Source organism: Simochromis diagramma, unplaced genomic scaffold, assembly GCF_900408965.1.
Source record: "Simochromis diagramma unplaced genomic scaffold, fSimDia1.1 OVJJ01000618.1, whole genome shotgun sequence".
In the NCBI taxonomy this organism is placed as follows: domain Eukaryota; kingdom Metazoa; phylum Chordata; class Actinopteri; order Cichliformes; family Cichlidae; genus Simochromis; species Simochromis diagramma.
The window spans coordinates 534,945-555,523 of record NW_024387423.1 but is presented as its reverse complement, the minus strand read 5'-3'; the positions used below and the strand labels follow the sequence as shown (position 1 = coordinate 555,523).

The 20,579-nt window shown below is 41.0% G+C and overlaps 1 protein-coding gene across 4 annotated transcripts in view; it reads left to right on the top strand.

The window, feature by feature from the left end:
* The first annotated feature begins 2,550 nt into the window (after positions 1-2,550).
* Positions 2,551-20,579, top strand: part of gask1a (golgi associated kinase 1A) — an 80,613-nt gene continuing 62,584 nt past the window's right edge. Inside the window, exon 1 of one of the 4 annotated variants that reach the window (XM_040013048.1) lies at positions 2,551-3,070. In XM_040013048.1, coding sequence (XP_039868982.1) covers positions 3,068-3,070 — 3 coding nt within the window. In that variant the 5' untranslated portion in view covers positions 2,551-3,067. Of the gene's footprint in view, positions 3,071-4,714; positions 5,478-20,579 lie in introns of those variants that run through there. The other 3 variants (XM_040013046.1, XM_040013044.1, XM_040013047.1) reach the window with 3 other exon arrangements.

Below are 20,579 nucleotides of genomic sequence, written 5' to 3'. Positions count from 1 at the left end.
CAGTCACAAAGTTATTGATCATTTTTCAGTATCAGTACCTTCACAAACACCTATCCTTTACACCACTCGTCAACATTTTGTAATACCTTACTAATAGCTAAAAAAAACAAACTATAAACATTTTAAATATTAACAAAGAGTAACACATAGCACTTTGAAACATAAAACAACAAACCTACTCAGTCCATTACAGACATGATGGGGAGTAAGGGATCTTGCTATAGCCTATAGCCTGCTGAGTCTGAGTCTGCAGAGGGTCCCAGTGATGTGGAAGACATCATGCCTCGTCCCTGTACCAAAGACGCCACGTCCCAGTGGCCCCCAGGATTACAGGCCTGTGGCACTGACCTCCCACATCATGAAGACCCTGGAAAGGCTCATCCTGGACCAGCTGCGACCCATAGTAAGACCACATCTGGATCCCCTTCAGTTCGCTTATCAGCCTCGTCTCAGAACTGAGGACGCCATCATCTACCTGCTCAATCGTGTCTACACCCATCTGGACCAGCCGGCGAGCACTGTGAGGGTCATGTTTTTTGACTTTTCTAGTGCTTTCAATACCATCAGGCCGACCCTCCTGGGTGATAAGTTAGCAGTGATGCAGGTGGATGCTTCTCTGGTGTCCTGGATTGTTGATTACCTGACAGGAAGACCACAATATGTACGTCTCCCACAGTGTGTGTCTGACAAGGTAATCAGCAACACAGGGGCACCACAGGGGACTGTCCTCTCCCCCTTCCTCTTCACCCTCTACACCACAGACTTCAGCCACTGCACAGAGACCTGCCATCTTCAGAAGTTTTCTGATGACTCTGCGGTGGTTGGATGCATCAGCAGGGATGATGAGACAGAGTACCAGGCTGTGGTTGACTCCTTTGTCACGTAGTGTGAGCAGAATCATCTGCAGCTCAACGTGACAAAGACCAAGGAACTGATCGTGGACTTCAGGAAGACCAGGAAACACTTGACCCCTGTTTCAATCCAGGGGGTCAGTGTTGACATTGTGGAGGACTATAAATACCTTGGAGTACACATTGACAAGAAACTGGACTGGGCTAAAAACACCACGGCACTTTACAGGAAGGGCCAGAGTCGTCACTATTTTTTGAGGCGACTGAGGTCCTTCGACATCTGCCAGAAAATGCTCAGGATTTTCTACGAGTCTGTTGTGGCCAGTGCGATCCTCTATGCTGTTGCATGCTGGGGGAGCAGGCTGAGGGTCGCAGATGCCAACAGACTCAATAAACTAATCCGTAAGGCCAGCAATGTTGTGGGGATGGAGCTGGACTCCCTCAAGGTGGTGTCGGAGAGGCGGATGTTGTCCAAAATAAAGACAATGTTGGATTACACCTCCCACCCACTCCTTGACATGCTGGTCAGTCACAGGAGCACATTCAGTGAGAGACTGAGATTACCGAAAAGCACCACTGAACGACACAGGAAACGCATCCACTTAACACACTGGTTACTGCTACAACTACACATGTTTCTTTTCCAGCTATTTATTAATGAGTGACTTATATATATATATATATATATATATATATACTACACACACACACACACACACACACACACACATATATAGATATATATATGTGTGTGTGTGTGTGTGTGTGTGTGTGTGTGTGTGTGTATGTTATATATATATATACATATATATGTGTGTGTATCTTATATATATAACACACACATATATATGTATATATATATTATATATATATATATATACATATATGTGTGTGTGTATAATAATATACACAACATATATATATTATATATATATATATATACATATATATGTGTGTGTATATATAATATCTAATATATATATATATATATATATATATATATATATATATTGTACTATTGTTGGTTTATAATGGAGCACTGGAACAAAAACATAATTTCCCCCAGGGATCAATAAAGTATTCTGAGTCTGATTCTATATTTACTGCGTTACTGCTGGGTACATGTGTATGTGATGTGTGCACCAGCATACACAAAGAAGGCAAACTGGTGGAAGGAGTATGATTATCTTGGTAATACACGTTTGGGAAACCCTGTATTCAGTATTCACATGGTCCATAATTTGCCACCTACTTAAAAAGTGTTGCAGGCAAGGAACATCTATCCATTAATTCATCAATACCTACAATCATGCATCCTGTTAACCATGTATCCAATTCAAGGGGGCTGAAGCCTATCAAAGGTGCTACTAATAAGAGAGGCAGGGTACACCTTGAACAGTACCAGGAACATTAATTTGTGGCTCTGGTACTCTCTGCTACACAGGGATAGCAGTCTTGCTTTGTAATACAGACTTTAGATCTCACGAGCTGGCGTTGCGTTATTGGCACACAAAGAGGATCGCCAGCATGTAAGACTGTTCATAATTTTCATGTCTAGAGATTAAAATATTAATAATTTTAAAGAAAAACTATAGAAATGGTAAATGGAGTGGTATTTATATAGTGTTTTTTACTCTTTTACTCAACCCTATTGAGCCATAGCCGCCTCGTTATCATGCTTGCTTTGTTTTGTAACAGTCAAATTCAGTTACAGGGGATTGTAGTCTGCCTTCTTCCTTTCTTGTTCCTATATCTGCCTTAAGCTGTCTGCCGGTTCGGAGACGCGTTGTTATGTTTTCAGGGAGGAATCATCTCAAATTTCACACTGAGCAGGCAGCCCCTCCTTAAACACCATGGCTTTTACTTTGAAAAGTCATTTCCCAGACGCTCGCGTAGCAGCTGCGCGTTCCCCTGGGAGAGAGAACGGCGCTCGCGACACCCCGTAGACTCATTTTTTGAACTTTGCAGATACAAAATTAAGGACCTGGTTATGTAACTTCTGGAAAATGACATATTAGAAGCAAACACAGTTTTTAGTTAGCAAAGCAAGCAGTTTTCAGACTAGAAATTTCGTTGTCCGACTGGCCCGTGGCCGTTGCAACTTCAGGACCACCGGCTGTCTCATGCTTGTGTGGAGATTCAGCAACCTCCAGTCAAAGGGGATGTCTGTGTGATAAATGAGATAAGGGTAATGCGCTCGACCAGCGACACGCACCATGGTGAGAGTCTTCTTTTGTCTTCCTGCAGTTTCCCCTTCAGCCTTGCAGTCTGAGACAAGACGGAACACTTTGAAAGTTTTCAGCCAAGTGCTGAGTAGGCAGATCCACGAGTCTGTTTCAGAGAGTGCATAGTACAGTCGACCACATATTTCATATGTTAAATGAGTTTATAACTAGTAGTGGAAAAAATATAGTTGTAGGTCCTAAATGTGGACTGTTTGTACATTGCAGAGCACCAGTCTCCATTGTAAAATGGAATCTTAGTGAGCAGAGCTCCCCACTCTATAAATAATAAGTATAAATAATAAGGACACTGCCATGTAAAAGTAGTGTAATGGAAGTGTGCATATTTAAAGACCACATACACAACAGACAGCTAAGCAGGTCCTCATGCATGTGTGTGATTACTGCTGTCGGCTGCTCCCTTCCTTTCTCAGCCCCAGTTGTTGTAATTCTGCCTTAAACACACTCTGCTGTGTGTTGGTTTCAGCTGCAGATGTTTTTTCTTTCATTTAATTGCCAGTTTATATTTTGTGCATGGTCTTGGTTCAGTGTGAAACCATCTAAAACTGCAGTTTTGCGCTAATAAAAAGGAATTTGGAAATGAGTACACACCAGCATATAGATAAATTATATGCACAACTGAAATTGTTACACTATGGTGTTTTAACTGAAATGCATCTGCGTTTTATTTTTTTTTTTTTAAAACAGAAAACAAGGACATTGTTGGGTGACTCTTCAAGAGTGCTCTTTCTTCTGCTTTCTTTTGTGGTCTGTCTCTTCTGCTATGTTTTTCTCTCAGCACAAGCTGTTTTAAATTTCTGGGTGACTAATGGAGGAAACCTGGTGCAGATGGTGCTGTTGGCCTTGCACACGTGCATTTCTCATTGACCGTAAGTCATGACCACTGAGAAGTGCAGTCTCTTTGAATGCTCTTAACAAGGCAGCAATATTTGTGCAGCTACTTAGATAATTAGAGAGAATTCATGTATACAAATTAACTACTGAGGTAATAAACTGTGACTTTGCGTGACAGCTTACTTCTCGAACATAAAGCTTACAATGTCATTAGCTCCTTATTGATCTTGTCCCCACATTGGGGTTAATTTATCATCACTTACTACTGATGTGCTACTTTTTGGATGGATTCTGCCTTTGTGACGCAGCAGGTTTTCAATAAATTAAGAGAAGACTTCTCAGAACAGCTGGAAGCAACAACCTACCTTTAATCTTTTGTCAAAATGTATGTTGTAGTCATTAGAAGTGAGCCTAGTTTTTACAAACTTTCACATTTCTTTAATCTCAAGTTGTATTTTATAAAATTGTATTCTGTAAAAGATACTGTAGAGCAAAGCAAAAGACAGGGAATTCGCCATACATAAAAATGTATTTTAAAAATAAAAATAAACTTGTGGTGAGGAAATGTTTTTCATTTGATATTTATTACTAAACATGTGAACAGATTTTACCTAACAGTAAAATGAATGCTACACATGTGCCATATACACATAAATAAAAAAAAAATATAAAAAATATGGGCAAAATTGTCAGGTATATTAAAATAGGTTTTAACAGAATAAAACACTTGTTTTCACTTCACAGTAAACTTTTAAAAGTATATTTATGTGAAAAAAAATGAATATATATAAAATACAATACTATACCCTTAAAAGTAAATACTGCCCAGAGAGTGAGCTGCCTTAATGGTGGTTTGTGCTTCTTGTACTTATATTAGTTTGGTATGTTTGTTTTTGCCGTATCTCACAGCGGGTAAGAATCCTTAGATTCTTAGATCCAGCTCCTGTGTCAGTTTGGCCCACCTCTGGTAAAACTTTGATGGAAATCTATCAATAAGTTTTTGATTAAGCTTCTTAACAGACAGATAATCCAACCATATAACTGCCATTAATCTCTCCTGTAAATTACAGTCACAGCAAATGTAACCTTTGAAAGGAAAAAAGATGCACACAGCCTGAAACTCTCTGAGATGAGATATACAGAACCAGAAAACACAGTGTAACCTGATATATTTTGATACAAAATTTGAAAAGAGCTTGGTTGGCATTTACATACTTGTTTTTCTATCATCTGATTGGCAGTCATCCTTCTTTCAAGGAGTCCCTATAGTTTCACATTTCAAATTGGTTCCATGTGCAGAGCAGGCGCCTGGGTTTAAATTGCCACATGGAAACCACAAACCTCTTCTCTTCTCTTCTCTTCTCTTCTCTTCTCTTCTCTTCTCTTCTCTTCTCTTCTCTTCTCTTCTCTTCTTCCTGTACTGCATGCTGGGAGTGTGAGTGAATGGGTGTGTGAAGGTGTTTGGTGAGTGCGTGGAGCTGCTGAGTGAGTTTGGGACATTTGGACTGTTTTTTTCCAGAAAACTTTGGGCTTTATGGGTGGTTAACAGGTAAGGCACGTTTATTTCATTGTGTTGTGTGAAGTGAAGAATTTTAGTTAATTGGCCAGTTTTACCTTGAGTCATGGCGTCCCTCCCTAGTGAGGGTTCGCCTCCCTTGTCTGTTAGACATGGGGCCAGGGTGGTGGCACCCCAACAGTACACCGTGGAGCAGGCTCTGCTAGCTTTTGGTGAACAGGTGGGCCATGAGCACACAACTTGCGGCTCTCGGATGAACAAGGCTGTGGTTACCTTTCTCCGTGAGGAGCGGTTGGTTAACCTGTTAGTTGAAAGGGGGATCATTTTGGATGATTTGTTTGTGGCTGTTTCACCACTGTTTGTGCCATCTACGAAGGTCACTGTGTCCGGTGTCCCGCCATTCATCCCAAATGAACTGCTTGAAAAGGAACTGACCCGCTTTGGAAAGTTTGCTAGCGGGTTCAGGGTTGTTTGCCTTGGCTGCAAAGACGCCAGACTGCAGCACGTTCAGTCCCTACGAAGGCAGGCCTTCATGTATCTAAACGATCCTTCACAGACACTGGAAGTGTCGTTTAAAGTGAGATATGAAAACAGCTTATATACTGTTTATGCAAGTGCACGTAGGATGAAGTGCTTTGAGTGTGGTGATGTTGGCCATAAATGCTCTTCCTGGTGCCACTGGAAACAAAGGAAAACTGACTTTTGCAATTTGGCTGAATGGTAGGAGGTGGGGAAAACGCAGATTAAGCTTTTTTGTCAACAATACACGTCATATCCAACAGCCACTGTTAAAGACTGCTTTGAGGACTTAGAACGAGAGCTCAAGATGCTAGAGGATAAGATCATAAGTGGGACAGATAATGCAAATAGTACCTGGGACGGTAGGAGGAAGGCTTTAGGCAAGTTTCTCCACAAAAGAGCAAAAGGTGCTCTTATAAGAACTCGGATTTCTACTATTGAAGAAATAGATGCCCCAACCAGATTTTTCTTCAAGCTGGAGAAAAGGGTTTGCGAGTCACACCACGTGATGCACTTAAGACTTCCAAATGGGAAGGTGACATCTGACCCAGTAGAAATGAGGAAGCTCGCCATTGACTTTTATGCCAGCCTCTTTAGTGCTGACATGTGTGACCCTGACTGTGTGACGAAGATGCTGGAGGCGCTGCCACGGCTGGATGTGGCTGAATCGGCTGTGTTGGAGTCTGCTATCTCTTTTGATGAGATGTCTTCAGCGGTTCAACAACTCAACTGTGGTCGGTCATCAGGAGTTGATGGTCTTCCTGCGGCATTTTATCAGAAATTCTGGTCGCTGCTAGGAGAGGACATACATGAGGTTTTAACATACTGTATGACCACTGGGATCTTGCCAACAAGTTGCACAAGGGCAGTTTTGACTTTACTGCCAAAGAAAGGGGACCTGGGCCTGCTTAAAAATTGGAGACCAGTTTCTTTGCTTTGTACGGACTATAAGATTATTGCAAAATGTCTTTCCAATAGGTTGAAGACCTGTATCGACATGATTGTCGATGTGGATCAAGCATACTGTGTCCTTGAAAGGACTATAATGCACAACTTGTTTTTAATTCGAGACATTATTGATCTGGCCAAGCTCAGAGACTTGGATGTGGGGTTTTTATCTCTGGATCAAGAAAAAGCTTTTGATAGAGTTGATCACCGTTATCTGTTTAAAACTTTAGAAGCTTTTGGGTTTGGAAACATTTTCATTTCATGGATCAAACTGTTGTACTCAGATGCTGCTGTCATGTTAAAGGTGGGGGGAGGGTTAAGTCGGCCTGTTCCAGTTCAGAGAGGCATCAGGCAGGGGTGCCCCCTTTCTGGTATGTTGTATACGCTGGCCATTGAACCCCTTTTGCACCATCTTAGACAGGGACTCTCAGGTTTGACCTTTGAAGAAGCAGGAAGCACAGTAAAATTTATATGAGCGAGCATCCTCCGCGAAGGTTAACTGGTCAAAGTGTGAAGGTTTCATGTTGGGAGGGTGGGTTGATAAAGAGGAGCCGGTGTTACCGGCAGAGTTACAGTGGAACAGGGAGGAACTGAAGTGTTTGGGAGTGTTTTTGGGAACTGATGCTTTTCAGGGGAAGAACTGGGAGGGTGTTGTTGAAAACATTACTGCCCGGTTGTCTCGATGGACTTGGGTCCAGCCGCAGTTGTCCTACAGGGGAAGGATCTGGTTGTTAACAACTTGGCCACTTCTGTACTCTGGCACCGTGCCGCTGTTTTTGAACCTCCGGCCTCTCTTATCAAGGAGATACAAAAAAAAGGTTGATTTCTTTTGGGGAGGGCTTCACTGGACCAGGTCTGCTGTGCTGACACTGGAAAATAACTCAAAATGTTAGAAATATTCCAGTGTTGGAAAATCAGCACTGCTCAGTGTTAGCCATTGTTAATCTTCAAAACTGACTAGGTTACTTTTAAACATATAACACTGTCAAAAGTGTTAATTTAACACTCAACAGTGTTGTATTTAACACTCGGAGGTGTGGACCCATATAGACACTCTCCAGTGTTAATTTAACACTGGAGATTTTGCTGTGTACCTGTGTCGGGGGGGGTCAGGGTTTGATTGACCTTCACAGCTGCATCACAGCGTTCCGTCTTCAGACAGAACAGCAGTATCTTTATCGAAAACAATAACCACTCTGGTTCAAGACTGCATCTATGCTGCTTCACAGAATAAAGGACCTTGCATATGACAACCACATGTTTCTTATAGACTTAACTGGCATAGACCTTTCGCAGACCTCTGTTTTTTTACCAGTCTGTTTTGACTGCTTGGAAGATTGGAAGATTTCACAGAAGGCTATATATGAGGTGGCTGTAAAGGTGCTGAACAGATTGTTGGCTGGTGTTCTGGAGTCGAGGTGGTCAGGTGTGTTGGCTCTGGGGTCATCTCCAAGGGGCAGCTGGAGGTCCCTGTACAAACCTCCCATAGAGAAACGCAGTGCGGATCTCCAGTGGAGAATAGTGCATGGGGCCATGGCTGCGAACGGGCACGTGGCACATATGGATCCACGAACAGGGAACCACTGTCTTTTCTGTCTAACTGAGGAAACACTGCAGCACCTGTGGCTTGGCTGTCCAAGGCTATCTGGCCTTTTTTCATTGCTGCGGCAGTGGCTTTGTGGCCTTGGGAGTGTTTTAGAGGAGGGTCTCTTTATCCTGGGTCCGAGGTACTCTGCAGTGGAGCGTAGGAAGGTTTGCTTGATTAATTTTTTAATAGGTCAGGCTAAGATGAGTATATGGCTCACAAGGAGGAACAAAATGAAGGGAACAGGATCTGTTAATTTAGGAATGTTTAAAGGGTTAGTAGGTGCACGTTTGAAAGTAGAGTTTGTTTATTACAAGATGGTGTCCAACATTGAAGAGTTTGTCTCTATTTGGGGTATTAATGGAGTTTTGTGTAAAATAACTGATGATAATTTAGTTCTGAATTTTTGAAAAAAGCCAAATGGAGTGTCTTCTGTTTCTGTCTTCATTTTTGTGTTTATTGTATTTGGGTGGGGTTGATGGTTGTTCATATGTTGATTTGGCATTCATTTTCAGTTATGGTTGTAAGTTGAAGAATTGATATAACTGATAATATAATAAAGGTGTGTTAAAGGTCAAAGGTCTCTTTTCTTCTCTTCTCTTCTCTTCTCTTCTCGTAATGTAAATTATATAACTAGGTTTTTGCAGCAGATTGGATTCAGTGAAGGTGACAGACCTACCTAAATACAGACAGAACAACAACGCAGCCCTCTGCAGTGTTCTCAGCTGTGTGTTACTCCATGTCTGCATCTGTGTGAGAGACAGAAAGAAAAGCAGGTAGACACGCCTTTGCTGATTGCAGTGTATCAGTGGAGTGCATCCCTACTAAATATACTGTAACAGAAGTGTGGTTAAAGCACCAGTTATAATTTTGTCATGCACGCTACAACCATTTCAAAGTTAGACAGCACTGTAACTCAGAGATTTACACTTGCACCAAATTACCCATTACTATTCTACAATTACTGTACTGTCATTGGACCTGGAACTTAATTTTATGGAGAACCATATTCCTAAATGGCTGCTACACCAAACACACATATACACTGATAAGGCATAACACCCTGACTAATGACAGGTGAAGTAAATAACACTGATTATCTCTTCGTTGGGGCACCTGTTAGTGGGTGGGATATATTAGGGAGGAAGTGAACATTTTGACATCAAAGTTGATGTATTAGAAACTGGAGAAATGGGCAAGCAAGGGCCAAATTGTGATGATCTTCAACACTGCAGCTCTCGTGGAGAGTTTGTGGAGAGAGGTCAGTGGTCCATAGAAGGAACAGTGGTTACCTCATTGGAGGCCAAGGATCACTGATGCACAGCGGGAGTGAAGGCGGGTCCATGTATTCTGATCCAGTACACAAGCCACTGTAGCTCAAATTGCCAAAAACGTTTTAGCTTTACCTAACAGTAAACATACCGGAATTAATTTTAGTAAATAAAGTAATTAGCAGTGTAATGACAAACTCAGGTTTCAGACCATAATTAATGATTCTCCATGTGGGAGTATACTGACCCTAATTACAAACATGAACTACTCTCACACTTGCTCACATTTATCATTCACATTGGTTTCTCTGTTGGAGTATATATGACCCAGAAAATCTCAGTGTATGTCCCCTGTAAATGTGCAAATGGCTAGAGGGCAACCAAACAAAAGGTTAATGAGGAGACTTGGATTCTTCTGTTGCACTAAGCATCCTCCTACTGTGTTGCATATCAGGTGGCACAAACAGATGGAACAATGGAGTTGCGTAGCACTGCCAGCACTTCCTGCCATTTCTGTGCAGATACACTGTTTGTGATGAAAGGAGAGGGACATGAGAATGTTTTTCCACTTCCAGCAGCTGGATATACTAGCATGGGCGCAGCAAATCATAGTTAACCTTGTTTGCCTACAGTGATGAATAATTTAGCCTAGCATAATTAGTGAGTATTGGATCAGTGGATGGACATCAGTTAATCAAATGCTGCTTAAAAAGTTTATTTCTTCTATACTTTATACTTTATAGTTCTAACTCTTTTGAGCTCCTTTAAGGTGCTAATAAGTACTGTTAGTATTAGACAACTGAATGATAGTAAGATGTCTAGAAAGCGCACATACATATAAATTAATAAAATAAAAAAAAATTCCCCGCTTGCCCCTGCGGGCGTCTATCCCTCAAGCTTGGGTCCTCTACAAGAGGCCTGGGAGCTTGAGGGTCCTGTGCAGTAATTTGGCTGTTCCTAGGACTGTGCTCTTCTGGACATAGATCTCTGATGTTGTTCCCGGGATCTCCTAAAGCCATTCGCCTAGCTTGGGAGTCACTGCACCTATAGTTCCAATTACCACTGGGACCACTGGTACCTTCACCCAGTTACTGTTCATTGGAACTCTCTTGTTTGAGGTCTAAAGAGATGTCAGTGCAAGTGAGGGAAGCCATTGTTGGACTGAAAAAACTAAATAAGATATAAATAAATAATAAGAGGGACACGAAAACCTTTAGAAGTAGTAAATCAACAATAGTGCACATTTTTAAAAAGCAGAAATGCACTGGCCAGCCGTTTGGTATGAAAAACACATCAGACAGCTCATAGTGCAAAAGCAATCCTAGAGTTTCTCCAACTGGGATATTATTCAATGGCTAAATCACTCAAGTGATCTCAATCCACTACAGCATACTTTTAGTTACTGATGACAAAACTAAAGGGAGAGACATACAATCTGCAAATGAAGGTGGCTGCAGCAAAAGCCAAGGAGAGCATTCCAAGGGAGGAAACGGCATGTGGTCATATCCATGGTTTCTAGACTTCAGGCAGCACACTGACTGCAAACAAGTTTCCTTCAAATCTTTATATTTTAAATTATGTTAGTTTGTTAGAGCCTCTGAAAATGTGTCTCTGTAAAAACTGTAATTCCTAAATAGTCACAGTTAATACAGTACTTTGAATTAAAGATGAAAGTCTACACTTCAGTGACGTCTTGATTGTTTTATTTATATATACCCACTGTAATGGTGCACAGAGACAAAATTAGAAAAAATTGTGCCAATGTTCAAACAATTATGGACTTGACTGTATCTCTCCTCCACACTCCACCATGCCCTCTCCACAGTGTTTCACCAACAAACACACACTTACATTGAGTTTTAAAACTGAAAAAGCAGACAGAAATATCACCTTCAGTTTTTTCATTGCAGTGGTGATGGATCAGTGTAGCAGTGTAGAGGGCAGGAGTGCAAGCTTTAACTTTGTGTTTTGGGCACTGGTGTGTGCCCACACATCTGTGTTGCAAGTGCTGGTTATAAACCGGGATGCCTACATGAAACTAAGCCAGTAGGATTAAATCCAACATAAATTTAATCTTAATCATAATAATAATAATTTATTAAGTGATTATTAATTAGTAAAGAAGCTAAAACCAGTGACACTGCCCTGGATCAGCACAACCCATGAATTAAAGATGTTACTACTACTGTGCAAAAAGAAAAATATCTGTGGTGCTGGTAGTGCTTTTATACTAATTGATGCTAATTATCGGTGAGCAGTGGTTCTGTTCAGAGTTTGGAAATCGTAATTTGTGGTAACTAAACAGTTCCTCTAGACAGGATTATCAGGTGCTCAGAATTAATAATGTCAGATCTTTAACACTGACTTACTTTAAAGTACAATTATATTTCAAGTTACTAATTATACCAGTGCTTTGTTTTTACACTGACACAAAGAAATCTTAGCTTTAGTAATATGTTCCACGTCTGCAGAAACTTTACCCAACATTAGTGTCTTGGAATCTGGTCATCATAGCAGAGGCCAGCCCATCGCTGCTGTTCTCTCTGTGTCTCATAGTTAGTATTGCATTTTTAATTTCTCTTTTCTATTTGGGCTGATTGGGACATGATGAATGTAAAAAAAAAAAAAAGAATTACCAGATTTTTTATTTATTTCTTTTTTTACCTGATTTTTGTTTCCACATATGAGGACATTCGCTTTAAATTTTGATAGAACAGTGGCAGGATAATGTCCTTTTAAGTGGATATCAGGCACTTGTAGAGCACAATTTAGTATTTTGGTCTAGACAACCCAAAATGTAATGTCCACACATGTGGACGCCAGGTCCTAGGAGGTTAAAGCAGCGTTATAACCCTGCATCAGTTGAATGCAACATTAAATTGGCCCTCACCCTGTCTGTCAAGCAGCCTTTCTGATAGAAAACCCTAATTATGGCTGTAGACTAGTTTGACTTATTTGCACCATGTTGAAGAAAGTGAGCAGCAGTGATGATGATGTAATCTCGTGCAGTCTTACTAACTCTTGCATTTGTGTTCTTGCATTGATGATATGAGTTTCTGCAGTACATTGGTTTTGGTTGCTTTGGCTTTGCAGCGTAATGAAACTGGACAGGAAACAGAAGAGATTTCAGTGCAGTGAAAGTGACTTCAGAGGCGCTTTGCCTCCCACTCAATCTGTCGCGAGTACAACTCCAAGAGGGACGCTGTCCACACAGCCATCTGCTCCTCGTGTTTGTGTGGAGGTGGCTGGTGTATCGCTCAAAACTCATAATGATATGCATTGCGACTTGTTGGGTAAACCAAGTAGTGGGTGGTGAAAGGGAAAGACAGGCTGATGTAAGGAAATGGTAGAGAGTGGGGTGTTAGGAAGTAGTGACAGATGAAAAGCTGTAATAGTTGTAGAAATCGATAGAGTTTATAACCTCTGTTTATGGTGGATGTGTTATATTAGGCCAGTGCTAATAACCATTTGGTCTATGATACCTGATGGATTTGCATCAGCTGTGCTTCTGTCTCGTCACAGAACAAGGAGAGAGAATGCCACTCATTTTCTTTCTTGCTCTAATTTTCTACAGTTTATTGTAAAAATGAAACACTTGGCTGGGATGTCTAGCCATTAAAACGGACACCTGCGAGGGTCTTTGTTAAATATCTTTAAAGTCTTTAAAGACTTAAAGATTAACACAAAGAGATTAACAGAAATTGCAAATAACAGAAAGAGATACAACGGAGAAAATATCTATATGTAGTCATTATCTTAAGTAATTTGGCAAATGTGGCTTGCACGTAGTCTGGCCTGTGGTTGCCAATGTTTGTTCGTCCGTCCGTCAGCCAGTCCGTTTGTGACGCCCACGTCTTCCATCTGGGCATCTATCGATCAAACAGAGCAGTTTTTCCTGACACAATTTGCCACATTGCAGACTTTCCACCAGAAAATTGCCCAGCGGAGGTGGTGATCGGTGAGCAGCTGGTGTCAGTGTCAGGTCACATATATATTTGTAAGTAAGAAGTATGTAATGCTGCTGGCCAGACGGCTATTAAAATCTTTCAGCCACACATACACTTCTCCAAGGACAAACTCACAAGGTTTCAGAGATTTATGCAACATAATGGTTTATATAATGAACTGCTGCCAGTTTAGCAAATTAAAAGCACAAGGCTGTAAAGGTAAAGACAATTCTATACTTTCTGAAGCCTGTGAAAATCTCCTCTTTACAGAACTGTGGATGGATCCTAAACAGGCAGGGATGACTATTACAGCTGCATTTCTAGTGAAATGAGTACACACACACACACACACACACACACACACACACACACACACACACACAAACAAACTGGCCTTTTAATGCCTTTTAGCTTGGCTGTTTTACCAAAGCTGTCGATGAGGATTACTTGAGATTGGATTAATTTTTGAATCCAGTCTCAAGTGGCAAACCCAGGAACTGCACTTCCACATCCACTTTTCTTATCAGCCGTGGGGATTGCTGCTTGGTATTAGGACTGTGCCATCATTGGTATGAAGTTTTATGTCATATGAAAGTGTTTTATCACAGTATCATTGCTATAGCAAGGCAGTTTATGTTCCCCAGTGCAAATAACAAGACGAGCTCAGGCATCTCTGAGACCAAGAGCGGCATTTCAGTTTCCGATAGGGCCTAAAAAAGGATCTACTTCAACAAATTACAACATCCATCCATCCATCCATCCATCCATCCATCTTCATCCGCTTATCCGAGGTCGGGTCGCGGGGGTAGCAGCCTAAGCAAAGAGGTCCAGACCTCCCTCTCCCCAGCCACCTCCTCAAGCTTGTACTGGGGGAATACCAGGCGTTCCCCAGGCCAGCCGAGAATATAATCTCTCCAGCGTGTTTCCTGGGTCTGCCCGGGGCCTCCTCCCGGTGGGACCTGCCTGGAACACCTCGCCCAGGCGCGCCAGGGGGCATCCTTGCCAGATGCCCGAACCACCTCAGCTGGCTCCTTTCGATGTGGAGCAGCAGCTGCTCTACTCTGAGCCCCTCAGAGTAGAGCAAATTACAACATGTGCAAGAAAAATGTTTCTGTTAAAGGTGCAGAGAACAACATGTTTCATCTCTACTTGGTTTTAACACACATGGCAATTCAGGGAAATATGCATGGAGAACCCATTGGGATTGAAATGCACATTTAGGTATCTTCGCATGTGATCTGGGACAGGTACGTTTTTGTAAATCCTAACTAATCTAAAAACTGACATCAAATGTAATTGCATTTGATGTGTCCGTTAAAAAAAGCAAAGACCCAAGGATACTTGATACTGGAGTATCAAGATAATGTATTCAGCCTTAGTAGTGACATTACTTTTTTATAATTTGTGTTTAATATAAGTATATATGACCTTTGAATAATTCAATTATGAATACTCCTTATTTATCTTATAGTGGTACTTTTTGCAGCCCACAGGGGATGCATTATCTGAATCAAAGCGGTTTTCACAGCCAGACCTGTGTATTTGAGACAGCCCATTTAGGGATCGACAACACACAGAGCCAGGAGTAGAAAAAGAGCTTCAAAGCAAAGTTTTTAAGCTCTTGAGATACTGGGTGCATCTACACATATTTGGAACCTTTGGTCATGTTTAATATTAGAATCTCCCTTTATGACAGCATACAGTGCTACGAAAAAGTATTTTCCTCCCTCCTGATTTCTTACTATATTTTTGTCAAGCTTGGAAATCATAAAACCGATTCGTCAAAAAATGTTTTAGTATGACTTTGATAAGCTACGAAGCCGCACTGCTTGATAGATTGCATTAAGGCTACCGTAGGCAGGAGCCTCGTGGAGGAATCTGGGTCCAAAATTCCGTCCGCTTCAGGTCCCAAAGTCAAACGAACACTGCGGCATTACTGAGAGTTAAAAACTGTCTACATTCTTTTATCTTTAATAAAATGATCAGTGTTGCTGCTTTACCAGGTGTAACAATTAAGTTTAACATCCATGAAAACAGAATTTATTAAATTTAACAGAGTTAAATGTTAGCAGGAAGTTAGCTCACTAGTTTCCACCTAAAGATGACATACCACGTTCTGACTGAGAGATTTCTGAAAAAATTAAAATGTACAGCTCTGCTATCGCTTCCAACACAAATGAAGACAGAAAACTAAACAGCAGTGACTTTTTTAGGGTTACTGAAGTTGGACCGGATATATATCGATATGCTACGTGATCGCTAGCGACACAGCTATGTTAGCATAACATAAACACAGTGAAGGTGGAGGATGAATGCTAACTTTTTTACATTCGATAAAAGTTAGATTCATTCTCCACCTTCAATGCAAGAGTTCCCGATGGTTAGGGACAAATGCAATGGCAGGATGCTGTAAACAGACTAAACTTCAGTCAGGAGAACAACTGAGATAATCCATCCACAAGACGAGGTTAGTCATTAATATACTGCAACAACACGGGAATAGAGCAGCTGCAAGAGAATTCAACATTAATAAATCAATGGTACGTAAGTGGAGAAACCAAGAAGAATGAGTTGAGTAAAGTTTGACTTATCTGACTGTTTTGTTTCACTTAATGAGCCTTATAATCCGGTGCACCTTATGTATGAAAACAGACCTTTTCATCGACAGTGCGCGTTATAATCTGGTGCGCCTCATGGTCCAAAAAATACGGTATACATTTTTTAAATAATGAGTTCATCTATTAAGGAATAAAGCTTTCTAGACAAACCTGATCCTTCACTAGTCACATCCAGGTCTAGGTGTGGCTAATGAAATTAAAGGGCTTTTTAATGACTCAAATACCTCAAAACTATACAGGGCTTAGGTTAATGTACTTACATTTCACAAGTACAAATAAGCAGCCAGGGATGGTTTCCATTTGTAACCAGTTGGTCTACTGAAGCATTAGATTAAATACATGGTGACACTAAGAAATATAGAGGAAGTCATCTACCATCACTCAAGCTATGTGACCATGGCAGGGTTGCTGTGTTCAGTCAATTGAGACAACATTTTTGTCCTTTAAACAAGAATCACTATTTCTGCTTTAGTTTAATTTTGGCTTAAGTTGATGTAATTTGGCTGCAGCCCAAATGTAGTCTGTTTCTTGCGAGCCAGTAAATGATCCTGAAAAGTCAGCCTTCATTTTCTTCTTGCTACCACATCTTTCTGCAAAATTTGCTCTTATGCAGCCCCTTCCACTTAGGAGAATGGAATGTGCGTTGTGGAACAGACTCGACCACGTATGCACTCAGATCTCTTTGCAGCCATATGGAGGAAGGATTTTTGTGCCATAGAGTAATTACTTTCAGAGCTGTGATCTGATGTTTGGGCTTCATTCTACACACGGAGATGAAGAATATGAAGAAATGTATTCTTTATTCCTTTGCCAAAAGGGAGAAAAATCAGGTCTGTGCACTCACATAAAGCTTTTTAACAAAGTGAGATTGGTTTGGGATTCTGAACAAAAAGAGACGTTTTCTCAGTGCCTGTAGTATATATCTTATTAGGAGGTAGCTTTTAGAAAATGAGCAACTTTCAAAGGCAGATGGGGTTTTCTTGAAGCTTAAAAAAAACTTAAATTAATCAGCACATAAATCCCTAAAAGGCAGCACTCATTAAGTGTTTGCTTTTAACATGTCAGAAAAACTTGTGGTTTTAAGGAGTTGACTTGTCCTTATTGATTGTTATAATCAATGGGCAGGTTGCACAGTTGCTTCACTCTTTTGAAACTTGCATCTGTTCAACTTACTCATTTTATTAAACTGGACATGGCAGGAGTTCCCCTCCTCATAATCAAGGCTTTCATTAAAATGAGAATAAATTCAAGTGATTGTTTCCTTTCTAACGCTAGCTCTGTTTCAACAAATGCCCAGATGATAACTTCTCAGAGCAGTGAAAGCAGAGCCAGCAGCAGCTTGTCTAGCATGCTGGTCTCCCATCAGTCTTCCGACAAAGACCAAAGGTTTAATGCGCATGTGTAGACAACCAGAAAAAAGTTACTGGTTTCTCATCTTTACAAGCTCCAGCCATTGTTAATGAGACATAGACACAGACATGAGAACACCTACCCCATACACATTTCAGCTAATTTAGCAGCGCTAATTCTGCTTCCAGAGACAATAGGCAACTGTGGCCACAAGATGGCAATAATACAAGGGATATAAGTAAACAGACCAGGGGCCTATTTGATTCCTCTGTTGTTACTGAGCTGTTTGTCATTGTCTTGAATCTGGTTTCAGAGACCCTTCAAAGTAATCAGTTCTTTTGCGCTTTCTTTTATTTTTATTTTTCACTTGATGATTTATTTCTTTTCAGTTGGTAGTGAGGGAGTGACAGATGCATCTAATGTCATAGCCCAGGGGATTCAGTGCACAGGCACCAAAAGATACGTTGTCAGCAGTTTTGAGAAATGGGCTGAGAACAGACTAAAATACTAGGACCCAGGGTTTCCTAGAAGACAGTTGCACTGTAACGAGAGGATCAACTTTATTCACCTAATCAGAATCAGAATACTTTATTAATCCCTAAGGAAATTATGTGGGTTACAGTTGCTCCAGTACAGTAACATTAACAGAAACAGACTGTACTATTTAACAATAAAATCTGTTACAGATTTAAGAAACAGCACAATATATACAAATCACTAAATAATAAATATCAAGGATTGACAGAGGTGATTATATATAAGTATCTAGAATATTGACAGCAACATTACTGAGTAGAAAAGAGTGTGTGCAAAAAGGGTGTAACTATTGCAGTGTTTACAGTGTATTAGATGGAGGAGTTATACAGGGAGATGGCCACAGGCAGGAATGATTTCCTGGTGCTTTTTGGTAATCTCAGTCTCTCACTGAACATGCTCCTGTGGCTAGCCAGAAAGTCATGGAGTGGATGGAAGGTATTATCCAACATTGCCTTTATTTTGGACAACATCTGCCTCTCCGACACCACCTTAAGGGAGTCCAACTCCATCCCCACAACATTGCTGGCCTTGTAGATCAGTTTATTGAGTCTGTTGGTGTCTAGGGGCCTCAACCTGTTCCCCCAGTGTGCAACAGCATAGAGAATAGCACGTGCCACAACAGACTCATAGAAAATCCTGAGCATTGTCTGACAGATATTGATAGAATAGAGACAACTCTGGCCCTTCCGTTAAAGTGCAGTGGTGTTTTTAACCCAGTCCAGTTTATTGTCTATGTGTACTCCAAGGTTTTTATAGTCCTCCACAATGCCCACGTTGACCCCCTACATTAAAACACAGGTCAAGGTTTTCCTGGTCTTCCTGAAGTCCACAATCAGTTCCTTAGTCTTTGCCACGTTGAGCTGCAGATGATTCTTCTTGCACTACGTAACAAAGGAGTCGAACACAGCCCTGACTCATCACCCCTGCTGATACATCTAACCACCACAGAGTCATCAGAAAACTTCTGAGGATGGCAGATCTCTGTGCGGTGGCTGAAGTCTGTGGTGTAGAGGGTGAAGAGGAAGGGGTAGAGGACGGTCTCTTGTGGTGCCCATGTATTGCTGCTTACCTTGTCAGACACACAATGTGGAAGACGTACATATTGTGGTCTTCCTGTCAGGTAATCAACAATCCAGGACACCAGAGAAGCATCCACCTGCATCGCTGTTAGCTTATCACCCTTATCACAGTTTCTCTTGTGTGTGGCATAGTAAGTAAAAGCCACTTTTTCGATTGAAGTATTAATATAATAATTTAATTGATCAAATAGTCTTGAGATGAGCTTTGTCTGTTGTTTAGAGAAAATTAATATGTAAATAAAGAAAAGGCAGTGCAATTCTCTTCTATATTTAACAGTGATCCCCATTTCACATCTTGAGGTGTACATGTTAAAGAAAACTATTGCTTTCTCTAACATCAAATTAAAAACATCACTGTTGTTTTCAGTGTGCACATATGGAACAAGGCATGACATCTGGAACATTTTTAAACACAGGAATTTCAGTATTATAAATTATGAGCAATTTATATTAATCCCAGTTATGACGACAGGGCTGTTTCCAGGACAACCAGTACGTGGTCCGGCAGTGTACAGCTCAAAAGAATGACTGAATCGCTGTTCCTCACACACACAGACACAGCCTATGTGCACTTTAGAGGTATGCAAATTAAAGGATATGCAAAAACATGCACAAGGCCACACACAGTCACACAGCACTTGGCCATCTGAAGGTCTTGTCAGCGAGAAGATTGCCAGATTGCCTGCTGTCACACTCCACCTACTCAGCTGACACATAGTACGATGGCAGACAGGTCACCATGCAAAGAGACCACACAGTCACATCACAATGGATGACAGCAGGTTCTACACAAAGCAAACAGAGCACAAAAAGACATTTCTGGGTTTTTCCTGCTCACCGTCTGTGAGGTATGTTATGGGATATACACAACTATAAAACTGCATCAGCTGAGTCTACATTTCCTGTTATAGGACAGCAAACACAGTACATCAGGTGCAGATTGCAGTTATCTGTGTACATGTAGTAATACTATTCCATTACAGAAATATTGCTCTACATTTAAAAATACTGGTGTTGGAACAAAAAGCTGCTCAGGAAATGACAGTACTTACTTTTTAATCATCTAGCAAACATAGTGCTCTTAATGTTTAAAAAGGATGTGCAGCAGGTTAGGGTGATCAAGGACAGACATGGAAATGTGTTAATGACAGTGTGTTTTGAGAAGATGGAAGGAGTAGACCTGCTTTGAGGAGCTGACTAATGTGGAAAATGAGAGGAGGCTGGGTGGAGGACAGTTAGCGAATCAGAAGTGCCGAGGATTGGTAATGAGAAAGGCAGGGC